The 25,426-nt window shown below is 50.1% G+C and overlaps 1 protein-coding gene across 2 annotated transcripts in view; it reads left to right on the top strand.

The window, feature by feature from the left end:
- The window catches only part of aco2 (aconitase 2, mitochondrial), a 99,684-nt gene that overhangs the window by 53,855 nt on the left and 20,403 nt on the right, over positions 1–25,426 (top strand). For both annotated transcript variants that reach the window (XM_072491989.1, XM_072491988.1), the window contains exons 9-11: positions 8,276–8,381; positions 17,555–17,712; positions 25,100–25,173. In XM_072491989.1, coding sequence (XP_072348090.1) covers positions 8,276–8,381; positions 17,555–17,712; positions 25,100–25,173 — 338 coding nt within the window. The remainder of the gene's footprint in view (positions 1–8,275; positions 8,382–17,554; positions 17,713–25,099; positions 25,174–25,426) is intronic.

The raw sequence follows: 25,426 nt of genomic DNA, 5'->3' as shown, positions 1-25,426 counted from the left end.
GCACATTCTCCCCGTGTCTGCGTGGGTCTCATCCCCACATCCCAAAGATGTGCAGGTTAGGTGGATTGGCCACGCTAAATTGCCCCTTAATTGGAAGAATATTATTGGGTACTCTAAATTTATTTTTAAAACGCACTTGTAGCACAGTGGGTTAGCACTGCTGCCTCGCAGCGCCAGGGACCCGGGTTCGAATTCCCGGTCTTGGGTCACTGTCTGTGTGGAGTCTGCACGTTCTCCCAGTGTCTGCGTGGGTTTCCTCCGGGTGCTCCGGTTTCCTCCCACGGCCAAAGATGTGCAGTTTAGGTGGATTGGCCATGATAAATTTTCCTTGGTGTCCAAGGAATTTTCCTTGGTGTCCAGCTTAATCCCAGATTAAGGCTTGGGCTGCTTTCCCCTTTGAGGGGGCGAGCTGACTGGTGGTGATTTAACCTGAGGGTCACCGCACCACAGGCGAGGGGCAAGGCTGAGTCAGAGTTAAACCTCATATGACACCTAAGAAAGGCCACAGTTGCCCTAGAAGGAATGCGGCAAAATGTTAATTAGATTGATTCCTGGGATGGGGTGGATGTTTTCTGGGATGGATTGGCTTGACGAGAGATTGAGCAGACGCGACTTGCATTCGCTGGTGTTTAGAAGAATGAGAGGTGTCTGCATGGGTTTCGTCCCCACAACCCAAAATATGTGCAGGGCAGGTGTATTGGCCACGCTGAATTGCCCCTTAATTGGAAAAACATAATTGGGTACCCTAAATTCACGAAAAAGGATGAGAGGCGATCCACTTGAAATGCAAAATACTTGAGGAGCCTGGCAGGGTTGGTGCTGGAAGAATGCTCCCCCTGACAGGGGACGTAGAGAAAGGGTCGCGATCTTGGAGCAAAGGATACATTTCTTCATTTAAAAGACTGGTGAATCATTAGAATTCTCTACCCCAGAGAGCTTGGATGCCGAGTATTTTCGAGACTGCGGTCGATAGGTTTTTGAGTAGTACGGTAGAATCTATAGAATCGCTACAGTGCAGAAGGAGGCCATTTGTCCCATCAAGTCTGGACCCACCCTCTGAAAGAGACACTCTACCTAGGCCCACTCCCCCGCCCGCCCGATCTCCGTGCATTGATCACGGCCGATCCTCCTAACCTGCACATCTTTGGATTGTGGGAGAAAACCGGAGCACCCGGAGGAAACACATACAGTGTGGGAAAGTGGAGTTGAGGTAGAAGATGGAACAGATGGGGGAAAATGGCCTTCTCCTCCTCGTATGTTCCAGGCTCTGTATTCGGCCTCCACCCATCTACACCGGGGTAAAAATAAAACTGCTGCTTTCTGATGGTTTTTTAGTGACACCTGCAGCTAATGCTTGGATGTCAAGTGAAGCTACTGACACACACTACATCGGCTGGTGTGAGGGATTCCGATTTCTTCATTATATTCCAACAATGACTTTAAAACTGCTCCATTGTATGTATAACGTTCTGAGAGGGCACTGGGTTGTGAGTGGCACTGTACAACAGTAGATCTGTCTTTTGGTCGGAGTGAGGTGGTGGAGGACCACTGACAGCCTTGGAGCTAGACTCCGGAACCAGATACAGCCTTCAGAAATGGAGTCCGTGGGGGCAGCACGGCGGCGCAGTGGTTAGCACTGCTGCCTCAAGGCGCCGAGGTCCCGGGTTCGATCCCGGCTCTGGGTCACTGTGCATGTGGAGTTTGCACGTTCTCCCTGTGTTTGCGTGGGTTTCACCTCCACAACCCAAAGATGCGCAGGGTAGGTGGTGGATTGGCCACGATAAATTGCCCCTTAATTGGAAGAATGAATTGGGTACTCTGTAATTACAATTGTACTGGCCTCTCTTCAATGAGCTAAAGTTAATTTCAGGCTGTGTAACTTTGATTTAGCCCAAACAAAAATCTACTTGGGATTTAATTTTCATGATTTGGGAGCACAGATATTGGTTGTTTGTTGCTCCCTGCTTGTCTTCTGAGCAGGAGGGGGTGGATTGCTGTTCCCAGCTCCACAGAACAATGTCTGTATTCTCAATCAGCCCAGTGCACACCAATCCTACAGAAGCTCCCAACGTATAACACTGTTCCAGCAAGCTGCAAGCAGCCTCATTTAAAAAAAAATATTTTTTGATTCTCATTTTTCACATTTTCTCCCAAATTTACACCCAACAATAATCAGTAACAAATGCAATGTCAATCCCCATCTCAATAACCATGATCCATCCTCCCACCAAACCCCCAAGCAGCAGCCCGCATGTTAACATAAACAAATAATTAAAAGGAATCAGGAATCACCCGTAGTCACCATAAACACACACAGCCCCCCTCCCCTCAACCCTCCCAGCCCCCAATCCCCGATGTGATCCAATTCTTGAAAGTGCATAATGAATAACGCCCATGAAGTGTGCAACCCCTCCATCCTTCCCCTCAGTTCAAATTTGACCTTTTCAAGCGTCAAGAATTCCAGCAGGTCCCTACGCCAGAGCACAGGGTGGAGAGGTTGATCCCCACGCTAACAGGATCCGCCTTCGGGCGATCAACGAGGCGAAGGCTACAACATCTGCCTCCGCACCCGTTTCCAACCCTGGCTGGTCCGACACCCCGAATATGGCCTCCCGGGGGTCTGGGTCCAGATTCACGTGCACCACTTTAGAGATTACCCTAAAAATCTCCTTCCAGTAATCCTCCAGCTTTGGTCAGGACCAAAACATATGAACGTGGTTTGCGGGACCCCCGCAACGTTCACGCACGTCTTCTACCCCCTCAAAGAGCCGGCTCATCCTCGCCATTGTAAGGTGTGCTCCATACACCACCTTCAGATTTATCAGCCCCAACCTCGCACACGAAGTGGAGGCATTCGCCCTCCAGCAAGCAGCCTCATTTAATAGCGTTTCAGACTGCCCTGTTCCCTGCTCCTCTTTGAAATCCAGCAGTTTGTTGTCAAGGGCGAGAGTCACAGTATTATTTTCTGGCCACTTAATTCCATGGCTTTGAGCTCCAGTTTTCTTAACGTTGGACCCAGCCATCTGCGTTTGATAGCAGAATATGACAGCAGAAGCCCAAAACCAGATCTGGAAATGCGCTGGTCCACCTCCACCTGGAAAGATGGCGTAACCGTTTGGGTGGAGACTCGTTTGTTGCAGCTTTCCTCCCTTTCTGATCTTGCCACATCTCTGCACTTCCAGCATTTTTATTTAGCGGGATACTAAGGTGGTCAGGGTGGAATTGAAGCATGCAGAATAGCAAGAGTCCCAGGTCGGATTCTCAGCCTGGGCGGCAGTCGGTAGGCTGGTTACTCTCCCTCCCGCCCTCACTGACCCTTTTGCAAGGAGGGATACGGTCGCTGCTGTTAATCATTGTCCAGTGACGTTCATGTGAGGACAGGATTGGTGTCAGCTGTGATGTTCTCTGACTGCGGTTGAGCCTTCAATCATCGAGGCTCTCTGGCTTGACTCTATATTCCTTTATCAGGTGAGATTATTTTCAGGGGTAATTAAACGAGTGAGTGGTTTAACTATTTAAAAATGCCCTTCCTCAATAATCATTCTAAGTACCATGGGTTCCACGATAATTCTATCCCTTAGTTGCATATATATCAAATAGTCTGTATTAGTGTTAAGAATTGATGATGCCTTCAAAAATATGCCCTAGATTTCTCCCAAGTATAGCAAAAGGACAGAGTGCTGGGTACCAAAAAATGCCCTCCAATTCCTGTACCACATCTATTTAAGACATTGACTATTTTTTATTTTTTTTAAATATTTGATTGAAAATTTTTGGTCAACCAACACAGTACATTGTGCATCCTTTACACAATATTATAACAACACAAATAACAATGACCTATTTTATAAACAGAAAATGAATAAATAATAAATAACAAAAATGAAAACTAACCCTAATTGGCAACTGCCTTATCACAAGGAACACTCTCCAAAAATATAATTTAACAGTCCAATATATAATTATCTGTAGCAACGACCTATACATATTATACAGTATATATTAACAACCCTGAGAGTCCTTCTGGTTCCTCCTCCCCCCCCCCCCCCCGATCCTGGGCTGCTGCTGCTGCCTTCTTTTTTCCATTCCATCTATCTTTCTGCGAGGTATTCGACGAACGGTTGCCACCGCCTGGTGAACCCTTGAGCCGACCCCCTTAGAACGAACTTAATCCGCTCTAGCTTTATAAACCCTGCCATGTCATTTATCCAGGTCTCATAGAACATAGAACATAGAACAATACAGCGCAGTACAGGCCCTTCGGCCCACGATGTTGCACCGAAACAAAAGCCATCTAACCTACACTATGCCATTATCTTCCATATGTTTATCCAATAAACTTTTAAATGCCCTCAATGTTGGCGAGTTCACTACTGTAGCAGGTAGGGCATTCCACGGCCTCACTACTCTTTGCGTAAAGAACCTACCTCTGACCTCTGTCCTATATCTACTACCCCTCAGTTTAAAGTTATGTCCCCTCGTGCCAGCCATATCCATCCGCGGGAGAAGGCTCTCACTGTCCACCCTATCCAACCCCCTGATCATTTTGTATGCCTCTATTAAGTCTCCTCTTAACCTTCTCTCCAACGAAAACAACCTCAAGTCCATCAGCCTTTCCTCATAAGATTTTCCCTCCATACCAGGCAACATCCTGGTAAATCTCCTCTGCACCCGCTCCAAAGCCTCCACGTCCTTCCTATAATGCGGTGACCAGACTGTACGCAATACTCCAAATGCGGCCGTACCAGAGTTCTGTACAGCTGCAACATGACCTCCCGACTCCGGAACTCAATCCCTCTACTAATAAAGGCCAACACTCCATAGGCCTTCTTCACAACCCTATCAACCTGGGTGGCAACTTTCAGGGATCTATGTACATGGACACCTAGATCCCTCTGCTCATCCACACTTCCAAGAACTTTACCATTAGCCAAATATTCCGCATTCCTGTTATTCCTTCCAAAGTGAATCACCTCACACTTCTCTATATTAAACTCCATTTGCCACCTCTCAGCCCAGCTCTGCAGCTTATCTATATCCCTCTGTAACCTGCTACATCCTTCCACACTATCGACAACACCACCGACTTTAGTATCGTCTGCAAATTTACTCACCCACCCTTCTGCACCTTCCTCTAGGTCATTGATAAAAATGACAAACAGCAACGGCCCCAGAACAGATCCTTGTGGTACTCCACTTGTGACTGTACTCCATTCTGAACATTTCCCATCAACCACCACCCTCTGTCTTTCAGCTAGCCAATTTCTGATCCACATCTCTAAATCACCCTCAATCCCCAGCCTCCGTATTTTTTGCAATAGCCTACCGTGGGGAACCTTATCAAACGCTTTGCTGAAATCCATATACACCACATCAACTGCTCTACCCTCGTCTACCTGTTCAGTCTCCACCCCTGGGGGCTTGGCTTCTTTCCACATTAGCAATATCCTACGCCGGGCTACTAGGGACGCAAAGGCCAAAACATCGGCCTCTCTCGCCTCCTGCACTCCCGGCTCTTGTGCAACCCCACATATCGCCAACCCCCAGCTTGGTTCGACCCGGACCCCCTACTACTTTTGAAAGCACCTTTGTCACCCCCATCCAAAACCCCTGTAGTGCCGGGCATGACCAAAACATATGGGTATGATTCGCTGGGCTTCTCGAGCACCTCGCACACCTATCCTCCACCCCAAAAAATTTACTGAGCCGTGCTCCAGTCATATGCGCCCTGTGTAATACCTTAAACTGAATCAGGCTTAGCCTGACACACGAGGACGACGCGTTTGCCCTGCTTAGGGCATCTGCCCACAGCCCCTCCTCGATCTCCTCCCCCAGCTCTTCTTCCCATTTCCCTTTTAGTTCATCTACCATAGTCTCCCCTTCGTCTCTCATTTCCCTATATATATCTGACACCTTACCATCCCCCACCCATGTCTTTGAGATCACTCTGTCCTGCACCTCTTGTGTCGGGAGCTGCGGGAATTCCCTCACCTGTTGCCTCTCAAAAGCCCTCAGTTGCATATACCTGAATGCATTCCCTTGGGGCAACCCATATTTCTCGGTCAGCGCTCCCAGACTCGCGAACTTCCCATCCACAAACAGATCTTTCAGTTGCGTTATTCCTGCTCTTTGCCACATTCCATATCCCCCATCCATTCCCCCCGGGGCAAACCTATGGTTGTTTCTTATCGGGGACCCCCCCAAGGCTCCAGTCTTTCCCCTATGCCGTCTCCACTGTCCCCAAATCTTCAGTGTAGCCACCACCACCGGGCTTGTGGTGTAGTTTCTCGGTGAGAACGGCAATGGGGCTGTCACCATAGCCTGTAGGCTAGTCCCCCTTACGGACGCCCTCTCTAATCTCTTCCACGCCGCTCCCTCCTCCTCTCCCATCCACTTACTCGCCATTGAAATATTAGCAGCCCAATAATACTCACTTAGGCTCGGTAGTGCCAGCTGACATTGTCTATTTTGTGGGAAAGGTCACAAAATGCTCCATTCAACCTGCAACACGTTTTATATGAATTGTTAATAACACTCTACAGTTCCTCTAGAAAGTTGCATGGTGACACAGTGGTTAGCACTGCTACCTTCACAGCTCCAGGGTCCCAGGTTCGATTCCCGCTTGGGCCACTGTCTGTGGGAGTTTGCACATCCTCCCCGTGTCTGCGTGGGTTTCCTCCGGGTGCTCCGGTTTCCTCCCACAGTCCAAAGATGGGCTGGTTGGTTGGGTTGGCCATGATAAATTGCCCTTAGTGTCCAGGGATGTGATGATTAGGTGGGGTTGCGGAGTTAGGCCTGGGGAGTGGCCCTAGGTAGGGTGCTCTTTCGGATGGTCGGTGCAGGCTCAATGGGTCTCCTTCTGCACTGCAGGTGTTCTGTCGCGATTGTATGACAAGTGTGTGTTCTGGCTCCCAAAAAGTCCCCTCAGAAAGGAAACTTGTTGGCTGCAAGGATGTTTTTTTTAGCAATGCTGAGGGATAGCTCACATTGACCTGGTACAAGTCAGAATTTCACATCTGCAAGGATGGCATCTCTGTCAGTGCAGCATTCCCTCAGCCCGGGTGATAATTCAGTCCCCAAGTTTTAAAGTGAGACTTGTACCCACAATCTTGTGATCTCCAAGCAGGGGTCCTGCCATCTGAGCCAAATTAGCAATGTGCAGAGGCTTCCATGGTTATCGATGAAGGGAAGCCAGAGGGAGGCAATGGTGTAGTGGTGAAGTCACTGGTAATCCAGAGGCCCAGACCTCCGAGGATGTGGGCTCTCATCCCACCATTGCATTAATGAATAAATCTGACCTGACCCAGCTTACAGACCCACAGTAATGTGGCTGAGTCTTAATTGCCCCTCTGAAATGGCCTACCAAGCCATTCTGTTCAAGGGCAATTGGGGGTGAGCAATGAGTGATGGCCTTGCCAGCGACACCCCCACCCCGTGAAAGAATAAGGACATAAAAAAGATTACTTCAAAGTATGCATGGAAAATAAGACCAGGGCTCGTGTGAGAAAAGTAAAGCTGGCAAAAGAAAGACTTTCATTTATTTCCGGCAGCTCCGACATTGCAGGGCACCCTGGGTAATGCTCCCGAATGTCGGCCTTGATTTTTGTGGTGGAGTCCCAGAGCGGGACGTGAACCCAAAACCTTGTGACTCAGGTGGGAGAGTGCTACCCACGAGTCACAGCCTGACAACTCGGGACAAATCTAAGATGTGCCTCTTTACCCAGACAGTGGCAGGTTTGGAGTAAACGGAGACAAAAAAAAATTGAGGTGGTTTATTATACGAGGGGCGGCACAGTAGCACAGTGGATAGCACTGTGGCTTCACAGTGCCAGAGTCCCAGGTTCGATTCCTGGCTTGGGTCACTGTGTGGAGTCTGTACGTTCTCCCCGTGTGTGCGTGGGTTTCCTCCGGGTGCTCCGGTTTCCTCCCACAGTCCAAAGATGTGCAGGTTAGGTGAATTGGCCATGATAAATTGCCCCTTAATGTCTGCGTGGGTTTCCTCCGAGTGCTCCGGTTTCCTCCCACAAGTCCCGAAAGACGTGCTGTTAGGTGAATTGGACATTCTGAATTCTCCCTCTTGTGTACCCGAACAGGCGCCGGAAAGTGGCGACTAGGGGCTTTTCACAGTAACTTCATTGCAGTGTTAATGTAAGCCTACTTGTGACAATAAAGATTATTATTGTATTTGGCGTGTTAGGGGAGCGAGCTTTGAGCAAAATTAACTGTGCCCCTATACTTGGCTCTCTTCATTACTGGAATGTGTTTTCTGTTTTAGCTTAAACCACACATCAATGGACCATTTACCCCTGACCTTGCCCACCCTGTGTCGGAGGTTGGAGCAGTAGCAGAGAAGAACGGTTGGCCTCTTGACATCCGAGTTGGTAAGTGACTGAAACTTTCATTTTGAGGAGCTCGATAAACTTTCCTAGTATCCCAACAGTGCAAAAGGAGGCCATTGGGCCCATCGAGTCTACACTAACCCTCCGAAATGGCACCCCATCTAGGCCCATTCCCACCCCGTTGCCCCACACAACCTGCACAACCCTCGATACTAAAGGGCAATTTAGCGTGGCGAATCCACCTAGCCGGCACATCTTTGGACTGTGGGAGGAAACCGGAAGCACCCGGAGGAAACCCACGCAGACTCTGGGAGAACGTGCAAACTCTTCTTTTTTTAAAAAAAATAATTTTTATTCAAAGTTTCACAAAATATCAACAACAAAATACAGAAAGAAAAGAACAACCCCCCCCCCCCCCCCCCCCCCCCATATACATAAATAATAACCGCCTTCATCAACACAAAGGCAAATATACACACCCACTGAGGAAAAACGAACCCCCCCACCCCAGGCTGCTGCTGCCATTGACCAATGTCTACCGTTCTGCCAGGAAGTCTAGGAACGGTTGCCACCGCCTGAAGAACCCTTGCACCGATCCCCTTAAGGCAAATTTCACCCTCTCCAATTTAATAAACCCTGCCATATCGCTGATCCAGGATTCCACGCTTGGGGGCCTCGCATCTTTCCACTGAAGAAGAACCCTCCGCCGGGCTACCAGGGACGCAAAGGGCCAGAATTCCGGCCTCTTTCGCCTCCTGCACTCCTGGCTCCTCTGCCACCCCAAATATTGCAATTCACACCTCTTTAACCTGGGGTTACCCCATCTCTGGATCTGTAAAGACTTAATCACCTGCTAATGCTCGCATTCCTAGCATTGTTTGGCATCTTTGAATTTGTCTATATGTGTTTCTGGAACAGACCTCTGCATTCACCTGAGGAAGGAGCAGCGCTCCGAAAGCTAGTGACATCGAAACAAACCTGTTGGACTTTAACCTGGTGTTGTAAGACTTCGTATTGTGCTCACCCCAGTCCAACGCCGGCATCTCCACATCATGACCCCAAATATTGCGAGCCCACAGCCCGGCTTGAAAATGAAATGAAAAATGAAAATCGCTTATTGTCACGAGTAGGCTTCTGTGTTACTGTGTTACTAAGTTACTGTGAAGAGCCCCTAGTCGCCACATTCCGGCGCCTGTTCGGGGAGGCTGGTACGGGAATTGAACCGTGCTGCTGGCCTGCCTTCGTCTGCTTTAAAAGCCAGCGATTTAGCCCAGTGAGCTAAACCAGCTTGACCCTGGAACCAACATACCACCCTCGACACCGTCCTCGCTACGCCCTTCCAAAAGTCCTCCAGCGCTGGGCAAGCCCAGAACATGTGGGTGTGATTTGCTGGGCTCCCTGAGCACCTAACACACCTGTCCTCGCCCCCAAAAAACTGGCTTATCCTTGCCCCGGTCATGTGAGCCTTATGCAGCACCTTAAATTGTATGAGGCTGAGCCTCACGCAAGAGGAGGAAGAGTTCACCCTCCCCAGGGCATCCGCCCACATCCCCTCGTCAATCTCCTCACCCAACTCCTCCTCCCACTTACCCTTTAGCTCCTCCACCGAGGCCTCCTCCTCCTCCTGCATCACCTGATACATTGCCGAGATCCTCCCCTCTCCAACCCACACCCCCGACAGCACCCTGTCCTGGACCCTTCGTGGCGGCAACAGTGGGAACTCCACCACTTGCCGCCGAACAAACGCCCTTGAAATGAAATGAAATGAAAATCGCTTATTGTCACAAGTAGGCTTCAATGAAGTTACTGTGAAAAGCCCCTAGTCACCACATTCCGGCGCCTGTTCGGGGAGGCTGGTACGGGAATATCTTACCTTACCTGCATATATCTGAAGGTGTTCCCCGGGGGGGAGCCCAAACGTCTCCTCCAGCTCACCCAGGCTCGCAAACTTCCCGTCCACAAACAGGTCCCCCATCCTTCTAATACCTACCCTGTGCCAGCTCAGAAACCCTCCGTCCATCCTCCCCGGGACAAACCGGTGGTTTCCCCCAAATCGGGGACCACACCGAGGCCCCTGCCTCCCCTCTGTGACATCTCCATTGTCCCCAAATTTTGAGGGTAGCCGCCACCACCGGGCTCGTGGTATACCTCGTTGGAGGAAGCGGCGCCGTCACCAGCGCCTCCAGGCTCGTGGCTACATAGGACGCCATCTCCAGCCTCTTCCATGCCGCCTCATCCCCTCCATCACCCACTTACGAACCATCGCCATGTTGGCGGCCCAATAATACCCACAGAGGTTAGGCAGCGCCAAACCCCACCCCCCACCCCATCCCTGCACTGCTCCAGGAACACCCTTCTCACCCTCTGGGTCTTCTGCGCCCACACAAACCCCATAACGCTCCTGTTAACCCACCTGAAGAAGGGCCTAGGGATCAGGATTGGGAGGCATTGGAACAGGAACAAAAACCTCGGGAGCACCGTCATTTTAACTGACTGCACCCTACCCGCCAGGGAGAGTGGCAGCACGACCCACGTCTTAAACGCCTCCATCTGCTCCACCAGCCTCGTGAAGTTAAGCCTATGCAGGGCCCCCCAGCTCCTAGCCACCTGGACCCCCAGGTACCTGAAACTCCTCCGCCCTTTTTAGCGGGAGCTCACCAATCCCCCTCTCCTGGTCCCCCGGGTGCACTACGAACAACTCGCTCTTCCCCATATTCAGCTTGTACCCGGAGAAATCCCCAAACTCCCTAAGGATCCTCATCACCTCCGGCATTCTCCCTACCGGGTCCGCCACATATAGCAGCAAATCGTCCGCATAGAGCGACACCCGATGCTCCTCCCCACCCCGCACCAGCCCCCTCCAGTTCCTCGACTCCCTCAACGCCATGGCCAGGGGTTCAATCGCCAGTGCAAAGAGCAGCGGGGACAGGGGACACCCCTGCCTCGTCCCCCGGTGTAGCCGGAAATACTCTGACCTCCTTCTGTTCATTGCCACACTTGCCACTGGGTACTCATATAGCAGCCTCACCCACCTGACAAACCCCTCCCCGAACCCGAACCTTTTCAACACCTCCCACAGGTACCCCCACTCCACCCTATCAAAGGCTTTCTCCGCATCCATCGCCGCCACTATCTCCGCATCCATCTCCGCCACTATCTCCGCCTCCCCTTCCATCGCTGGCATCATTATAACATTCAAGAGCCTCCGTACATTAGTATTCAACTGCCTCCCTTTCACGAACCCCGTCTGATCCTCGTGTATGACCTGCGGCACACAGTCCTCTATCCTCATGGCCAAAATCTTTGCCAGCAACTTTGCATCTACATTTAAGAGTGAGATCAGCCTATATGACCCACACCGTAGGGGATACTTGTCCCGCTTCAGGATCAGGGAAATCAGCGCTCTAGACATCGTCAGGGGCGGAGCCCCCCCCCTTCCCTTGCCTCGTTGAAGGTCCTTACCAACAGCGGGCCCAGCAGGTCCGCATACTTCTTGTAAAATTCAACCGGGAACCCATCCGGCCCCGGTGTCTTCCCTGCCTGCATGTTCCCTATCCCTTTGACCAACTCCTCCAACCCAACCGACGCCCCCAACCCCGCCACCTGCCCCTCCTCCACGCTCGGAAACCTCAGCCGGTCCAGGAAGCGACCCATCCCTCCCTCTTCCAGTGGGGGCTCAGACCGGTACAGTTCTTTGTAGAAGTCCCTGAAGACCCCATTGATACCCACTGCACTTCGCACCGTGCTCCCTCCTCCATCCCTAACTCCCCCGATCTCCCTAGCTGCCTCTCGCTTCCGAAGCTGTTGCGCCAGCATACGGCTCGCCTTTTCTCTGTATTCATATACCGCCCCCTGCGCCTTCCTCCACTGCGCCTCCGCCTTCCTGGTGGTCAACAAATCGAACTCAGCCTGGAGGCTGCGCCGCTCCTTAAGCAATCCCTCCTCCGGGGCCTCCGCGTACCTCCTGTCCACCCTCACCATCTCCCCCACCAACCTCTCCCTCTCTCTCCTCTCCTCCCTCTCCTTGTGTGCCCTAATGGCGATCAGCTCTCCTCTGACCACCGCCTTCAGCACCTCTCAGACCACCCCGACTTGCACCTCCAAATTGTCATTAGCCTCCAGGTACCTCTCTATACACCCCCGGACCTGCCCGCTCACCACCTCGTCTGCCAGCAACCCCACCTCTAGGCGCCACAGCGGGCGCTGGTCCCTCTCCTCCCCCAACTCGAGGTCCACCCAGTGCAGAGCATGATCAGAAATGGCTATCGCCGAGTACTCCGTATCCTCCACCCTCGGAATCAGCGCCCTGCTCATGACAAAATAGTCAATCCAGGAGTAGGCCTTGTGGACATGGGAGAAGAATGAAAATTCCCTGGCCCCCGGCCTCGAAAACTTGCATGGGTCGACCCCTCCCATCTGGTCCATGAAGCCCCTCAGCACCTTGGCCGCCGCCGGCCTCCTGCCCATCCTAGACCTAGAGCGATCCAATGTCGGATCCAGCACTGTGTTGAAATCCCCTCCCCCCCCATTATCAGGCCCCCTGTCTCCAGGTCCGGAATCCGGCCCAGCATACGCCGCATGAACCCCGCATCATCCCAATTCGGGGCGTATACATTGACCAACACCACCCGCTCCCCCTGCAGGTTGCCACTTACCATCACATACCTACCGCCATTGTCTGCCAAAATGCTCGACGCCTCAAACGACATTCTCTTCCCCACCAAGATCGCCACCACCCGATTTTTTTGCATCCAAACCCGAATGAAACACCTGCCCTACCCATCCCTTTCTCAATCTTACCTGATCCGCCACCCTCAGGTGCGTCTCCTGAAGCATGGCCACATCCGCCTTCAGCCCCTTCAGGTGCGCGAACACCCGGGCCCGCTTGACCGGCCCATTCAGTCCCCTTACATTCCAGGTTATCAGCCGGATCAGGGGGCTACCTGCCCCCCTCCCCCGCCGACTAGCCATATCCCTTCCTAGGCCAGCCACGTGCCCGCGCCCCCCGCCCCGACCTCCTCTATCTCCCCTCAATTTAAAGCTATGTCCCCTCGTGCTAGACATCACCATCCGAGGAAGAAGGCTCTCACTGTCCATCTAATCCAATCCTCTGATCATCTTGTATGCCTCAATTAAGTCACCTCTTAACCTTCTTCTCTCTAACGAAAACAGCCTCCAGTCCCTCAGCCTTTCCTCATAAGATCTTCCCTCCATACCAGGCAACATTCTGGTAAATCTCCTCTGCACCCTTTCCAATGCTTCCACATCCTTCCTATAATGCGGCGACCAGAATTGCACGCAATACTCCAAATGCGGCCGCACCAGAGTGTTGTATAAAGAACAAAGAAATGTACAGCACAGGAACAGGCCCTTCGGCCCTCCAAGCCCGTGCCGACCATGCTGCCCGACTAAACTACAATCTTCTACACTTCCTGGGTCCGTATCCCTCTACTCCCATCCTATTCATGTATTTGTCAAGATGCCCCTCATAGCTGCAACATGGCTCCTAAACTCAATCCCTCTACCAATAAAAGCTAACACACCGTATGCCTTCTTAATAACCCTCTCAACCTGGGTGGCAACTTTCAGGGATCTATGTACATGGACACTGAGATCTCTCTGCTCACCCACACTGCCAAGAATCTTACCATTAGCCCAGTACTCTGTCTTCCTGTTATTCCTTCCAAAATGAATCACCTCACACTTTTCTGCATTAAACTCCATTTGCCACCTCTCAGCCCAGCGCTGCAGCTTATCTATGTCCCTCTGTAACTTGTAACATCCGTCTGCACTGTCCACAACTCCACCGACTTTAGTGTCATCTGCAAATTTACTCACCCATCCTCCTACGCCCTCCTCCAGGTCATTTATAAAAATGACAAACAGCAGTGGCCCCAAAACAGATCCTTGTGGAACACCACTAGTAACTGGACTCCAGTCTGAACATTTCCCATCAACCACCACCCTTTGTCTTCTTCCAGCTAGCCAATTTCTGATCCAAACTGCTAAATCACCCTGAATCCCATGCCTCTATTTTCTGCAGTAGCCTACCATGGGGAACCTTATTAAACGCTTTACTAAAATCCATATACACCACATCAACTGCTTTACCCTCATCCACCTGTTTGGTCACCTTCACAAATAACTCAATAAGGTTTGTGAGGCACGACCTACCCTTCACAACACCGTGTTGACTATCTCGAATCAAATTATTCCTTTCCAGATGATTATGAATCCTATCTCATATCCTTTCCAAGACTTTGCCCACAACAGAAGTAAGGCTCACTAGTCTATAGTTACCGGGGTTGTCTTTACTCCCCTTCTTGAACAAGGGGACAACATTTGCTATCCTCCAGTCTTCTGGCACTATTCCTGTGGACAAAGATGACTTAAAGATCAAAGCCAAAGGCTCAGCAATCTCCTCCCTAGCTTCCCAGAGAATCCTAGGATAAATCCCATCCGGCCCAGGGCACTTATCTATTTTCACACTTTCCAGAATTGCTACCACCGCCTCCTTATGAACCTCAAGCCCTTCTAGTCCAGTAGCCTGAATCTCTGTATTCTCCTCGACAACATTGTCTTTTTCCTGTGTGACTACTGACGAAAAATATTCATTTAGCACCTCTCCTATCTCTTCGGACCAAAGGCCCACGCCTCCTCCGGGGACTCGAAATAATGGTGTCGGTCCTTATAGGTGACCCACAGACGCGCCGGCGGCAGCATACCGAACTTCACCCCTTTCCTGTGCAGCACCGCCTTCGCCCGGTTGTAACCGGCCCTCTTCTTCGCCACCTCCGCGCTCCAATCCTGGTAGATCCGGACCTCCGCGTTCTCCCACCTGCTGCTCCGCTCCTCCTTGGTCCACCTTAACACACACTCTTGATCAGCAAACCGGTGGAACCGCATCAGCACCGCCCGTGGCGGCTCGCTGGGCTTGGGCCTCCTCGCCAGCACTCGGTGGGCCCCCTCTAGCTCCAAGGGCCCCTGAAAGGCCCCCGCTCCCATCAGCGAATTCAGCCCGGTGACCACGTAGGCCCCCACGTCCGATCCCTCAAGCCCCTCCGGGAGACCCAGGATCCGCAGGTTTTTCCGTCTCCACCGGTTCTCCATCTCCTCGAACCGCTCCTGCCATTTCTTGTGGACGCCTCCACCTTCACCGCCAGGCCCAGGATCTCGTCCTCATTCTCCGAGACCTGCCGGACCTCCCGGATCGCCGCCCCTTGGGCCGTCTGGGTCTCCAGCAGCTTATCGATTGAAGCCTTCATTGGCTCCAGCAGCTCTGCTTTCAGTTCCTTAAAACAGCGCTGGAGAAGCTCCTGCTGCTCTTGCGCCCACTGCCTCCACGCTGCCTGGTCTCCGCCCGCCACCACCTTGGTCCTCCTCCCTCGCACCTTTCTTTGCTTCAATGCCATGTTTTTAATCGCCCCACTCCTGGTCCAATCCATACACTATCGGGGGAATGTTGCTGTCCCCTTCCCACACCGGGAAACGTCGAACAAGCGCCGTTACGGCCCCGAAAAAGAGCCCAAAAGTCCGTTTTTAGTGGGAGCTGCCGAACGTGCGACTTAGCTCCGCATAGCCGCAACCGAAGTCAGAACGTGCAAACTCCACACACAGACAGTGATCCAGGACCAGAATCGAACCTGGGTCCCTGGTGCTGTGAGGCAGCAGTGCTAACCATTGTGCCGCCCCTGTGGAGCTCTGCAGTTCAGCTCTGTTATCCATGTTTGAACCAAGGCTGTAATGAGGTCAGGAGATGAGTGACCCTGGCTGAATCCAAACTGAGCGTCCGTGAGCAGGTTATTGCTGAGTAAGTGCTGCACAGTAACCGTCACTTTACTGCCCATTGAGGGTAGTCGTGTGGGTAATTGACTGGGTTGAATTTGTTTTCCTTTTTGCGGACAGAATGGGCAATTGCAAGGTAGTTGACGGTGTTGCTGCTGTACATTATGAAGCTAAGAACGGAAGAATGAACAAATTTGTTGGATGCATATTTCATTTTAAGTACTTTGAGTAAATTTATTTTGAGGGGGGTTGTGGGTGGAATCACATATATACATTACAAGGTTGTGTGGCTTCAGATTCTCCCAAGCCTCTCTTGTGTGTCCCCGTGCTGCTGGTTACAGTGTGGAGTCACCGAGAGCTGAGAACAGTTTGCTGTTTTACTTGCTCTTCCGTGCAAAGCCGCTGACTCCTCGCTGTCATGTCCGATGCTCCATTGCTCATGAGTGAGCGTGTTGAGCGCTGATGGATTATTGCAACACTCCAGTATCACAGCCAAGATCGACTCTGGGATCTGCACATGGGCATTCCCCTTTGTGGGAATGCTAGCACAGTGGTTATGTTGGTGGATCAGTAATCCAGGGCCTACACCAATATTCCTGAGACAGGAGTTCAAATCCCTCCATTGCAACTGGGAATTATAAATTCAGTTAATGAAATAAAAAGCGCTCATCAGTAATGTGACCTTGAAATGACTGGATTTTTGTAAAAAGAAAAACGTCAGGTTCACTTAAGTCCTTTCAAGATGGAAATCTGCCATCCTTGCCTGTTTTGACCTCTTGTGATTCAGGACCTCGCAGTAATGTAGCTGGCTCTAAACGGCCCTCTGAACTGGTCGAGCAAGCCACTCTCGGCAGAAAGGCAGATCACCACCACCTTCTCGGGGGCAATTAGGGATGGGCAATAAATGTTGGCTTTGAATTCTTTTCCAATTATTAAGGGACAATTTAGCGCGGCCAATCCACCTACCCTGCACATCTTTGGGTTGTGGGGGTGAGACCCACGCAGACACTGGGAGAATGTGCAAACTTCAGACGGACAGTGACCCAGGGCCGGGATCGAACCTGGGTCCTCGGCGCCGTGAGGCAGCAGTGCTAACCACTGCGGCACTGTGCTGCCCTTGCTTTGAATTAGGCAGCCAGTAGGGGTGGTGCTTGAGGGCAATTGTTGGTCAGTGGATAGTGACCAAGACCGGGAATCCGAGTCCACCAGCCCATTGGCAGCACCCTGGTGAGATCAGTTGACTTGGCATAAACCAGCCATCAAACCTCGGCGCTTCCCATTCTTTACATTGACTGGATGCATTCACTGAAACCACGGAGCACAGGTTCCTTCCCTGCCTTTCTGGTGAAGATAGAAAAGAAGAGCGTCTTGTATGCAATAACCCTTACTGGATGCCAGATTGGAACAATGTTTTTTTGTTGTGTTGGCAGGTCTGATTGGCAGCTGTACCAACAGCAGCTATGAAGATATGGGCCGTTCAGCTGCCGTGGCACAGCAAGCACTCGACCACGGTCTGAAGTGTAAGTCGCAGTTCACTGTAACGCCAGGCTCCGAGCAGATCCGTGCTACCATCGAGAGAGACGGATATGTGAGTACACAGCCGCAGTTCTGTAACCAGCATACCGCTATCAATCCCATGTCCCCCTTTCGTCACTTAAAATACACTACCCACCCTGTCTTCGATATTCTTCTCCCACCTGGAGGAAAGATGTTTCCTGAAGTACAGATCCACTTCTGTTGCGATCTCCATCTCTAGCTCCAATGAATAATATCGGTGTATGATGCTCCGTGTCAGTTCTTGACTCTCTCTTCTGAGGCTTCTTGGGGTGCTTATGTAAATGCGAGCTGTTGGAGCTGGGAAACACCCTCCAGTCACTCCTCACCCCTCCTGTATAAGACCATAAGACCCAAGAGCAGAATTAGGCCCCTCGACCCATCGAGTCTGCTCCGCCATTCAATCCTGGCTGATATGTTTCTCACCCCCATTCTCCTGCCTTCTCCCCATAACCCCTGATCTCCTTATTAATCAAGAACCTATCCATCACTAACAGAGTACCCAATTTTTTTTTCCAATTAGTGGGCAATTTAGCGTGGCCAATCCACCTAACCAACACATCTTTGGGTTGTGGGGGTGAAACCCACGCAGACATGGGGAGAATGTGCAAACTGCACATGGACAGTGACCCAGGGCTGGGATTCAAACCTGGGTCCTCAGCGCCATAGTCCCAGTGCTAACCACTGCACCACATGCTGCCTTCTCTATCTCTCTTTTTTTAAAATTTAGAGTGCCCAATTAATTTTTTCCAATTAAGGGACAATTTAGCGTGGCCAATCCACCTATCTACACATTTTGTGTTGTGGGGGCGAAACCGATGCAAACACGGGGAGAATGTGCAAACTCCACATGGACCGTGACTCCGAGCCAGAGTCTAGACATTCGTCCTGTTCAGGGGACACGGCAACCCAGTCTGATCCCACCCTTGGGCTTCGCTCTCCAACAAGTCGTGTCCTCCCTACACCAGTGGTGAAGTGGGTAATTGTGATGCTTCAACTGCATCCGCAGACTGGGCTCCAATCCCTGAGAATTGCTGCTAGTCTTGGTGCAAACAATCTCCCAATTGTGAAGCACAAATTCTGTATCGGTTTTAGTATATGATTTCAATTTTACACACAGCAGATTTTTTGTCAACTGTAAGCCTGGTAGTGTATCTTGTGCATCAATGTGTTAGGGTTAGGGTTTGAGAATCCCAACAATTTGCAATTTGTAAGACTGAGGGAAGACGACTAAACCACAGGAATGATAACACTGACCAGTTGGCATCTTTTATGTTAAAACAAACTTAAATTTAAACACCGAAGCAATCACATGGGCAACAAAGTAATACCTCCCCATTTAACAGTTAAAACAGTTAGAACATAGAACATAGAAAAATACAGCACAGAACAGGCCCTTCGGCCCACTATGTTGTGCCGAACCTTTGACGTAGATTAATCATAGATTATCATTGAATTTACAGTGCAGAAGGAGGCCATTAGGCCCATTGAATCTGCACCAGCTCTTGGAAAGAGCACCCTACCCAAAGTCAACACCTCCACCCAACACTAAGGGCAATTTTGGACACTAAGGGCAATTTATCATGGCCAATTCACCTAACCTGCACATCTTTGGACTGTGGGAGGAAACCGGAGCACCCGGAGGAAACCCACGCACACATGGGGAGGATGTGCAGACTCCGCACAGACAGTGACCCAAGCCGGAATCGAACCTGGGACCCTGGAGCTGTGAAGCAATTGTGCTATCCACAATGCTACCGTGCTGCCCTTAAGAACAAATAAATCTACACTATATCATTTTACCGTAATCCATGTACCTATCCAATAGCTGCTTGAAGGTCCCTAATGTTTCCGACTCAACCAGAGGACTGGAGGATAGCAAATGTGGTCCCTTTGTTCAAAAAGGGGAGCAGAGACAACCCCGGCAACTATAGACCGGTGAGCCTCACGTCTGTAGTGGGTAAAGTCTTGGAGGGGATTATAAGAGACAAGATATATAATCATCTAGATAGGAATAATATGATCAGGGATAGTCAGCATGGCTTTGTAAAGGGTAGGTCATGCCTCACAAACCTTATCGAGTTCTTTGAGAAGGTGACTGAACAGGTAGACGAGGGTAGAGCAGTTGATGTGGTGTATATGGATTTCAGTAAAGCTTTTGATAAGGTTCCCCACGGTAGGCTATTGCAGAAAATACGGAGGCTGGGGATTGAGGGTGATTTAGAGATGTGGATCAGAAATTGGCTAGCTGAAAGAAGACAGAGGGTGGTGGTTGATGGGAAATGTTCAGAATGGAGTTCAGTTACAAGTGGCGTACCACAAGGATCTGTTCTGGGGCAGTTGCTGTTTGTCATTTTTATCAATGACCTAGAGGAAGGTGCAGCAGGGTGGATGAGTAAATTTGCAGACGACACTAAAGTCGGTGGTGTTGTCGACAGTGAGAAAGGATGTAGCAGGTTACAGAGGGACATAGATAAGCTGCAGAGCTGGGCTGAGAGGTGGCAAATGGAGTTTAATGTAGAGAAGTGTGAGGTGATTCACTTTGGAAGGAATAACAGGAATGCGGAATATTTGGCTAATGGTAAAGTTCTTGGAAGTGTGGATGAGCAGAGGGATCTAGGTGTCCATGTACATAGATCCCTGAAAGTTGCCACCCAGGTTGATAGGGTTGTGAAGAAGGCCTATGGAGTGTTGGCCTTTATTGGTAGAGGGATTGAGTTCCGGAGTCAGGAGGTCATGTTGCAGCTGTATAAGACTCTGGTACGGCCGCATTTGGAGTATTGCGTACAGTTCTGGTCACCGCATTATAGGAAGGACGTGGAGGCTTTGGAGCGGGTGCAGAGGAGATTTACCAGGATGGTATGGAGGGAAAATCTTATGAGGAAAGGCTGATGGACTTGAGGTTGTTTTCGTTGGAGAGAAGAAGGTTAAGAGGAGACTTAATAGAGGCATACAAAATGATCAGGGGGTTGGATAGGGTGGACAGTGAGAGCCTTCTCCCGCGGGTGGAAATGGCTGGCACGAGGGGACATAGCTTTAAACTGAGGGGTAATAGATATAGGACAGAGGTCAGAGGTAGGTTCTTTACGCAAAGAGTGGTGAGGCCGTGGAATGCCCTACCGGCAACAGTAGTGAACTCGCCAACATTGAGGGCATTTAAAAGTTTATTGGATAAGCATATGGATGATAATGGCATAGTGTAGGTTAGATGGCTTTTGTTTCGGTGCAACATCGTGGGCCGAAGGGCCTGTACTGCGCTGTATCGTTCTATGTTCTATGTTCTAACTACTTCCACAGGCAGTGCATTCCATGCCCCCACTACTCTCTGGGTAAAGAACCTACCTCTGACATCCCCCCTATATCTTCCACCATTCACCTTAAATTTATGTCCCCTTGTAATGGTTTGTTCCACCCGGGGGAAAAGTCTCTGACTGTCTACTCTATCTATTCCCCTGATCATCTTATAAACCTCTATCAAGTCGCCCCTCATCCTTCTCCGTTCTAATGAGAAAAGGCCTAGCACCCTCAACCTTTCCTCGTAAGACCTACCCTCCATTCCAGGCAACATCCTGGTAAATCTCCTTTGCACCTTTTCCAAAGCTTCCACATCCTTCCTAAAATGAGGCGACTAGAACTGCACACACTACTCCAAATGTGGCCTTACCAAGGTTTTGTACAGCTGCATCATCACCTCACGGCTCTTAAATTCAATCCCTCTGTTAATGAACGCTAGCACACCATAGGCCTTCTTCACAGCTCTATCCACTTGAGTGGCAACTTTCAAAGATGTATGAACATAGACCCCAAGATCTCTCTGCTCCTCCACATTGCCAAGAACTCTACCGTTAACCCTATATTCCGGGGAATATCTTTAGGTATATGCAGGTGAGGGCGTTCACGAGACAACAGGTGAGGGAATTTCTGCTGCTCCCGACACAGGGGATCCAGGATAGAATGCTCTCGGGGGTGTGGGTCGGGGAGGGCAAAGTGTCCGAAATATACCGGGAGATGAGAGAAGAGGGGGAGGAGCTGGTAGAAGAACTGAAAGGAAAATGGGAAGAAGAGCTCGGGGAGGAGATTGAGGAGGGTTTGTGGGCTGATGCCCTAAGTAGGGTAAATTCCTCTTCATCGTGTGCCAGGCTTAGCCTGGTCCAATTTAAGGTGCTACATAGAGCACACATAACGGGAGCGAGGTTGAGCAGGTTCTTCGGAGTGGAGGACAAGTGCAGGAGGTGCGGGGGAAGCCCGGCGAACCATACACATGTTTTGGTCGTGTCCGGTATTGGAGGGGAGTGACGGGAGTGATCTCTAAGGTGGTGAAGGTCCAGGTCAAGCCAAGCTGGGGGTTAGCTATATTTGGGGTAGCGAATGAGCCGGGAGTGCAGGAGGCGAAAGAGGCCGATATTGTGGCCTTTACGTCCCTAGTAGCCCGGCAAAGGATTTTACTCGTGGAAGGAAGCGAAACCCCCCAGCGTGGAGGCCTGGATAAACGATATGGCAGGGTTCATAAAACTGGAGCAGATGAAGATGAATGATCGGCTCAGGGGTTCACCAGGCGGTGACAACCGTTCCTCGACTATCTAGCGGAACGTTAGGGGGAAAATAGATAGCCAGCAGCAGCAGCCCAAAGGGGGGGGTAAATTGTTTGTGTTCTAGATGGGGTGAAGGGGCGGGGGGGGAGCACTATTTCATGTTATTTTGTTAGTTCACTATTTTATTTAAACAATGTTATCCATCAGTTATCATGTTACCGTTTTTGTTGATTTGTAAGGGGGAAAAATTGTGTTTGAAAACTTTAATAAAATATCTTTTTTGAAAAACAAACCCTGTATTCCGCATTCATATTTGTCCTTTCAAAATGGACAACCTCACACTTTTCAGGGTTAAACTCCATCTGCCACTTCTCAGCCCAGCTCTGCATCCTATCTATGTCTCTTTGCAGCCGACAACAGCCCTCCTCACTATCCACAACTCCATCAATCTTCGTATCGTCTGCAAATTTACTGACCCACCCTTCAACTCCCTCATCCAAGTTATTAATGAAAATCACAAACTGCAGAGGACCCAGAACTGATCCCTGCAGTACGCCACTGGTAACTGGGATCCAGGCTGAATATTTGCCATCCACCACCACTCTCTGACTTCTATCGGTTAGCCAGTTCGTTATCCAACTGGCCAAATTTCCCACTATCCCATGCCTCCTTATTTTCTGCAGAAGCCTACCATGGGGAACCTTATCAAATGCCTTACTAAAATCCATGTACACTACATCCACTGCTTTACCTTCATCCACATGCTTGGTCACCTCCTCAAAGAATTCAATAAGACTTGTAAGGCAAGACCTACCCCTCACAAATCCGTGCTGACTATCCATAATCAAGCAGTATCTTTCCAGATGCTCAGAAATCCTATCCTTCAGTACCCTTTCCATGACTTTGCCTACCACCGAAGTAAGACTAACTGGCCTGTAATTCCCAGGGTTATCCCTATTCCCTTTTTTGAACAGGGGCACGACATTCACCACTCTCCAATCCCCTGGTACCACCCCTGTTGACAGTGAGGACGAAAAGATCATTGCCAACGTCTCTGCAATTTCATCTCTTGCTTCCCATAGAATCCTTGGATATATCCCGTCAGGCCCGGGGGACTTGTCTATCCTCAAGTTTTTCAAAATGCCCAACACATCTTCCTTCCTAACAAGTATTTCCTCGAGCTTACCAGTCAGTTTCACACTGTCCTCTCCAACAATATGGCCCCTCTCATTTGTAAATACAGAAGAAAAGTACTCGTTCAAGACTTCTCCTATCTCTTCAGACTCAATACACAATCTCCCGCTACTGTCCTTGATTGGACCTACCCTCGCTCTAGTCATTCTCATATTTCTCACATATGTGTAAAAGGTCTTGGGGTTTTCCTTGATCCTACCCGCCAAAGATTGTTCATGCCCTCTCTTAGCTCTCCTAATCCCTTTCTTCAGTTCCCTCCTGGCTATCTTGTATCCCTCCAACGCCCTGTCTGAACCTTGTTTCCTCAGCCTTACATAAGTCTCCTTTTTCCTCTTAACAAGACATTCAACCTCTCTTGTCACCCTTGGTTCCCTCACTCGACCATCTCTTCCCTGCCTGACATGGCCATACATATCAAGGACACGTAGTACCTGTTCCTTGAACAAGTTCCACGTTTCACTTGTGTCCTTCCCTGACAGCCTATGTTCCCAACTTATGCACTTCAATTCTTGTCTGACAACATCGTATTTACCCTTCCCCCAATTGTAAACCTTGCCCTGTTGCACGCACCTATCCCTCTCCATTACTAAAGTGAAAGTCACAGAATTGTGGCCACTATCTCCAAAATGCTCCCCCACTAACAAATCTATCACTTGCCCTGGTTCATTACCCAGTACTAAATCCAATATTGCCCCTCCTCTGGTCGGACAATCTACATACTGTGTTAGAAAAGCTTCCTGGACAAACTGCACAAACACCACCCCATCCAAACTATTTGATCTAAAGAGTTTCCACTCAATATTTGGGAAGTTAAAGTCACCCATGACTACTACCCTGTGACTTCTGCACCTTTCCAAAATCTGTTTCCCAATCTCTTCCTCCACATCTCTGCTACTATTGGGGGGCCTATAGAAAACTCCTAACAAGGTGACTGCTCCTTTCCTATTTCTGACTTCAACCCATACTACCTCAATAGGGTGATACTCCTCAAACTGCCTTTCTGCAGCTGTTATACTATCTCTAATTAACAATGCCACCCCCCCACCTCTTTTACCACCCTCCCTAATCTTATTGAAACATCTATAACCAGGGACACAGTTTTTAAATAAAAGGAAAGATAAACTAGGGCAGCACGGTGGCCCAGTGGTTAGCACTGCTGCCTCACGGCGCCGAGGTCCCGGGTTCAATCCCAGCTCTGGGTCACTGTCCGTGTGGAGATTTCACATTCTGCCCGTGTTTGCGTGGGTTTCGCCCCCACAACCCAAAGATGTGCAGGGTAGGTGGATTGGCCACGCTAAATTGCCCCTTAATTGGAAAAAAATAATAGGGTACTCTAAATTTAAAAATAAAAGGAAAGATAAACTAACTCACTATCTACACCTGCCACCTGAGAGATTTGCCTTTGAGAGGACTGCCGAATTCATGATTTTTGTTCTTTCACGATCTGCTGAGATTGTACCACAAACGGGCCGGATGAAAGTTGTTGAGCTTTCTGTCTTGAGAGCCATCAGGTTTCACTGCTGCAGATGTTGGCCCGTTGCTCTGAGGAGGTGCAACAGACGATGGATTGGAGGAGAAGCAGGCCACCCCCCCCCCCCCCCCCCCCAAAATCACTCACACACACACACACACACACACACACACACACACACACACACAGCCTTCCAGATCTAACTCATCTTTCTGTCTTCACAGGCCAAAACCCTGAGGGACGTCGGTGGGATTGTCCTCGCTAATGCGTGTGGGCCCTGCATTGGACAGTGGGACAGGTAGAGACTAACCTATCTTCCCACCCAGAGTAATGGCTGCTAAGCATTGTGTGGAATAAATGCAAGGTGGTGGGACCCAAACTGGGAATTTACACAACCAATTCAAAGAAAAGAGCCGCTGGCTCTCAAAAGTCATGGGTGTGTGAGGTACTTGTGTGACGTTGCACTGAACAGATCGCCAATTTGGTGTTTGATAATTCGAAAGTGTAATTTTAATACGAGTTAAGGTTTGTGGACTAAGTTGTTGTGGCTT

This window comes from Scyliorhinus torazame, chromosome 29 (assembly GCF_047496885.1).
Source record: "Scyliorhinus torazame isolate Kashiwa2021f chromosome 29, sScyTor2.1, whole genome shotgun sequence".
Classification (NCBI taxonomy): domain Eukaryota; kingdom Metazoa; phylum Chordata; class Chondrichthyes; order Carcharhiniformes; family Scyliorhinidae; genus Scyliorhinus; species Scyliorhinus torazame.
The sequence above is the reverse complement of the archived record's forward strand: the minus strand, read 5'-3'. Positions and strand labels throughout refer to the sequence as shown.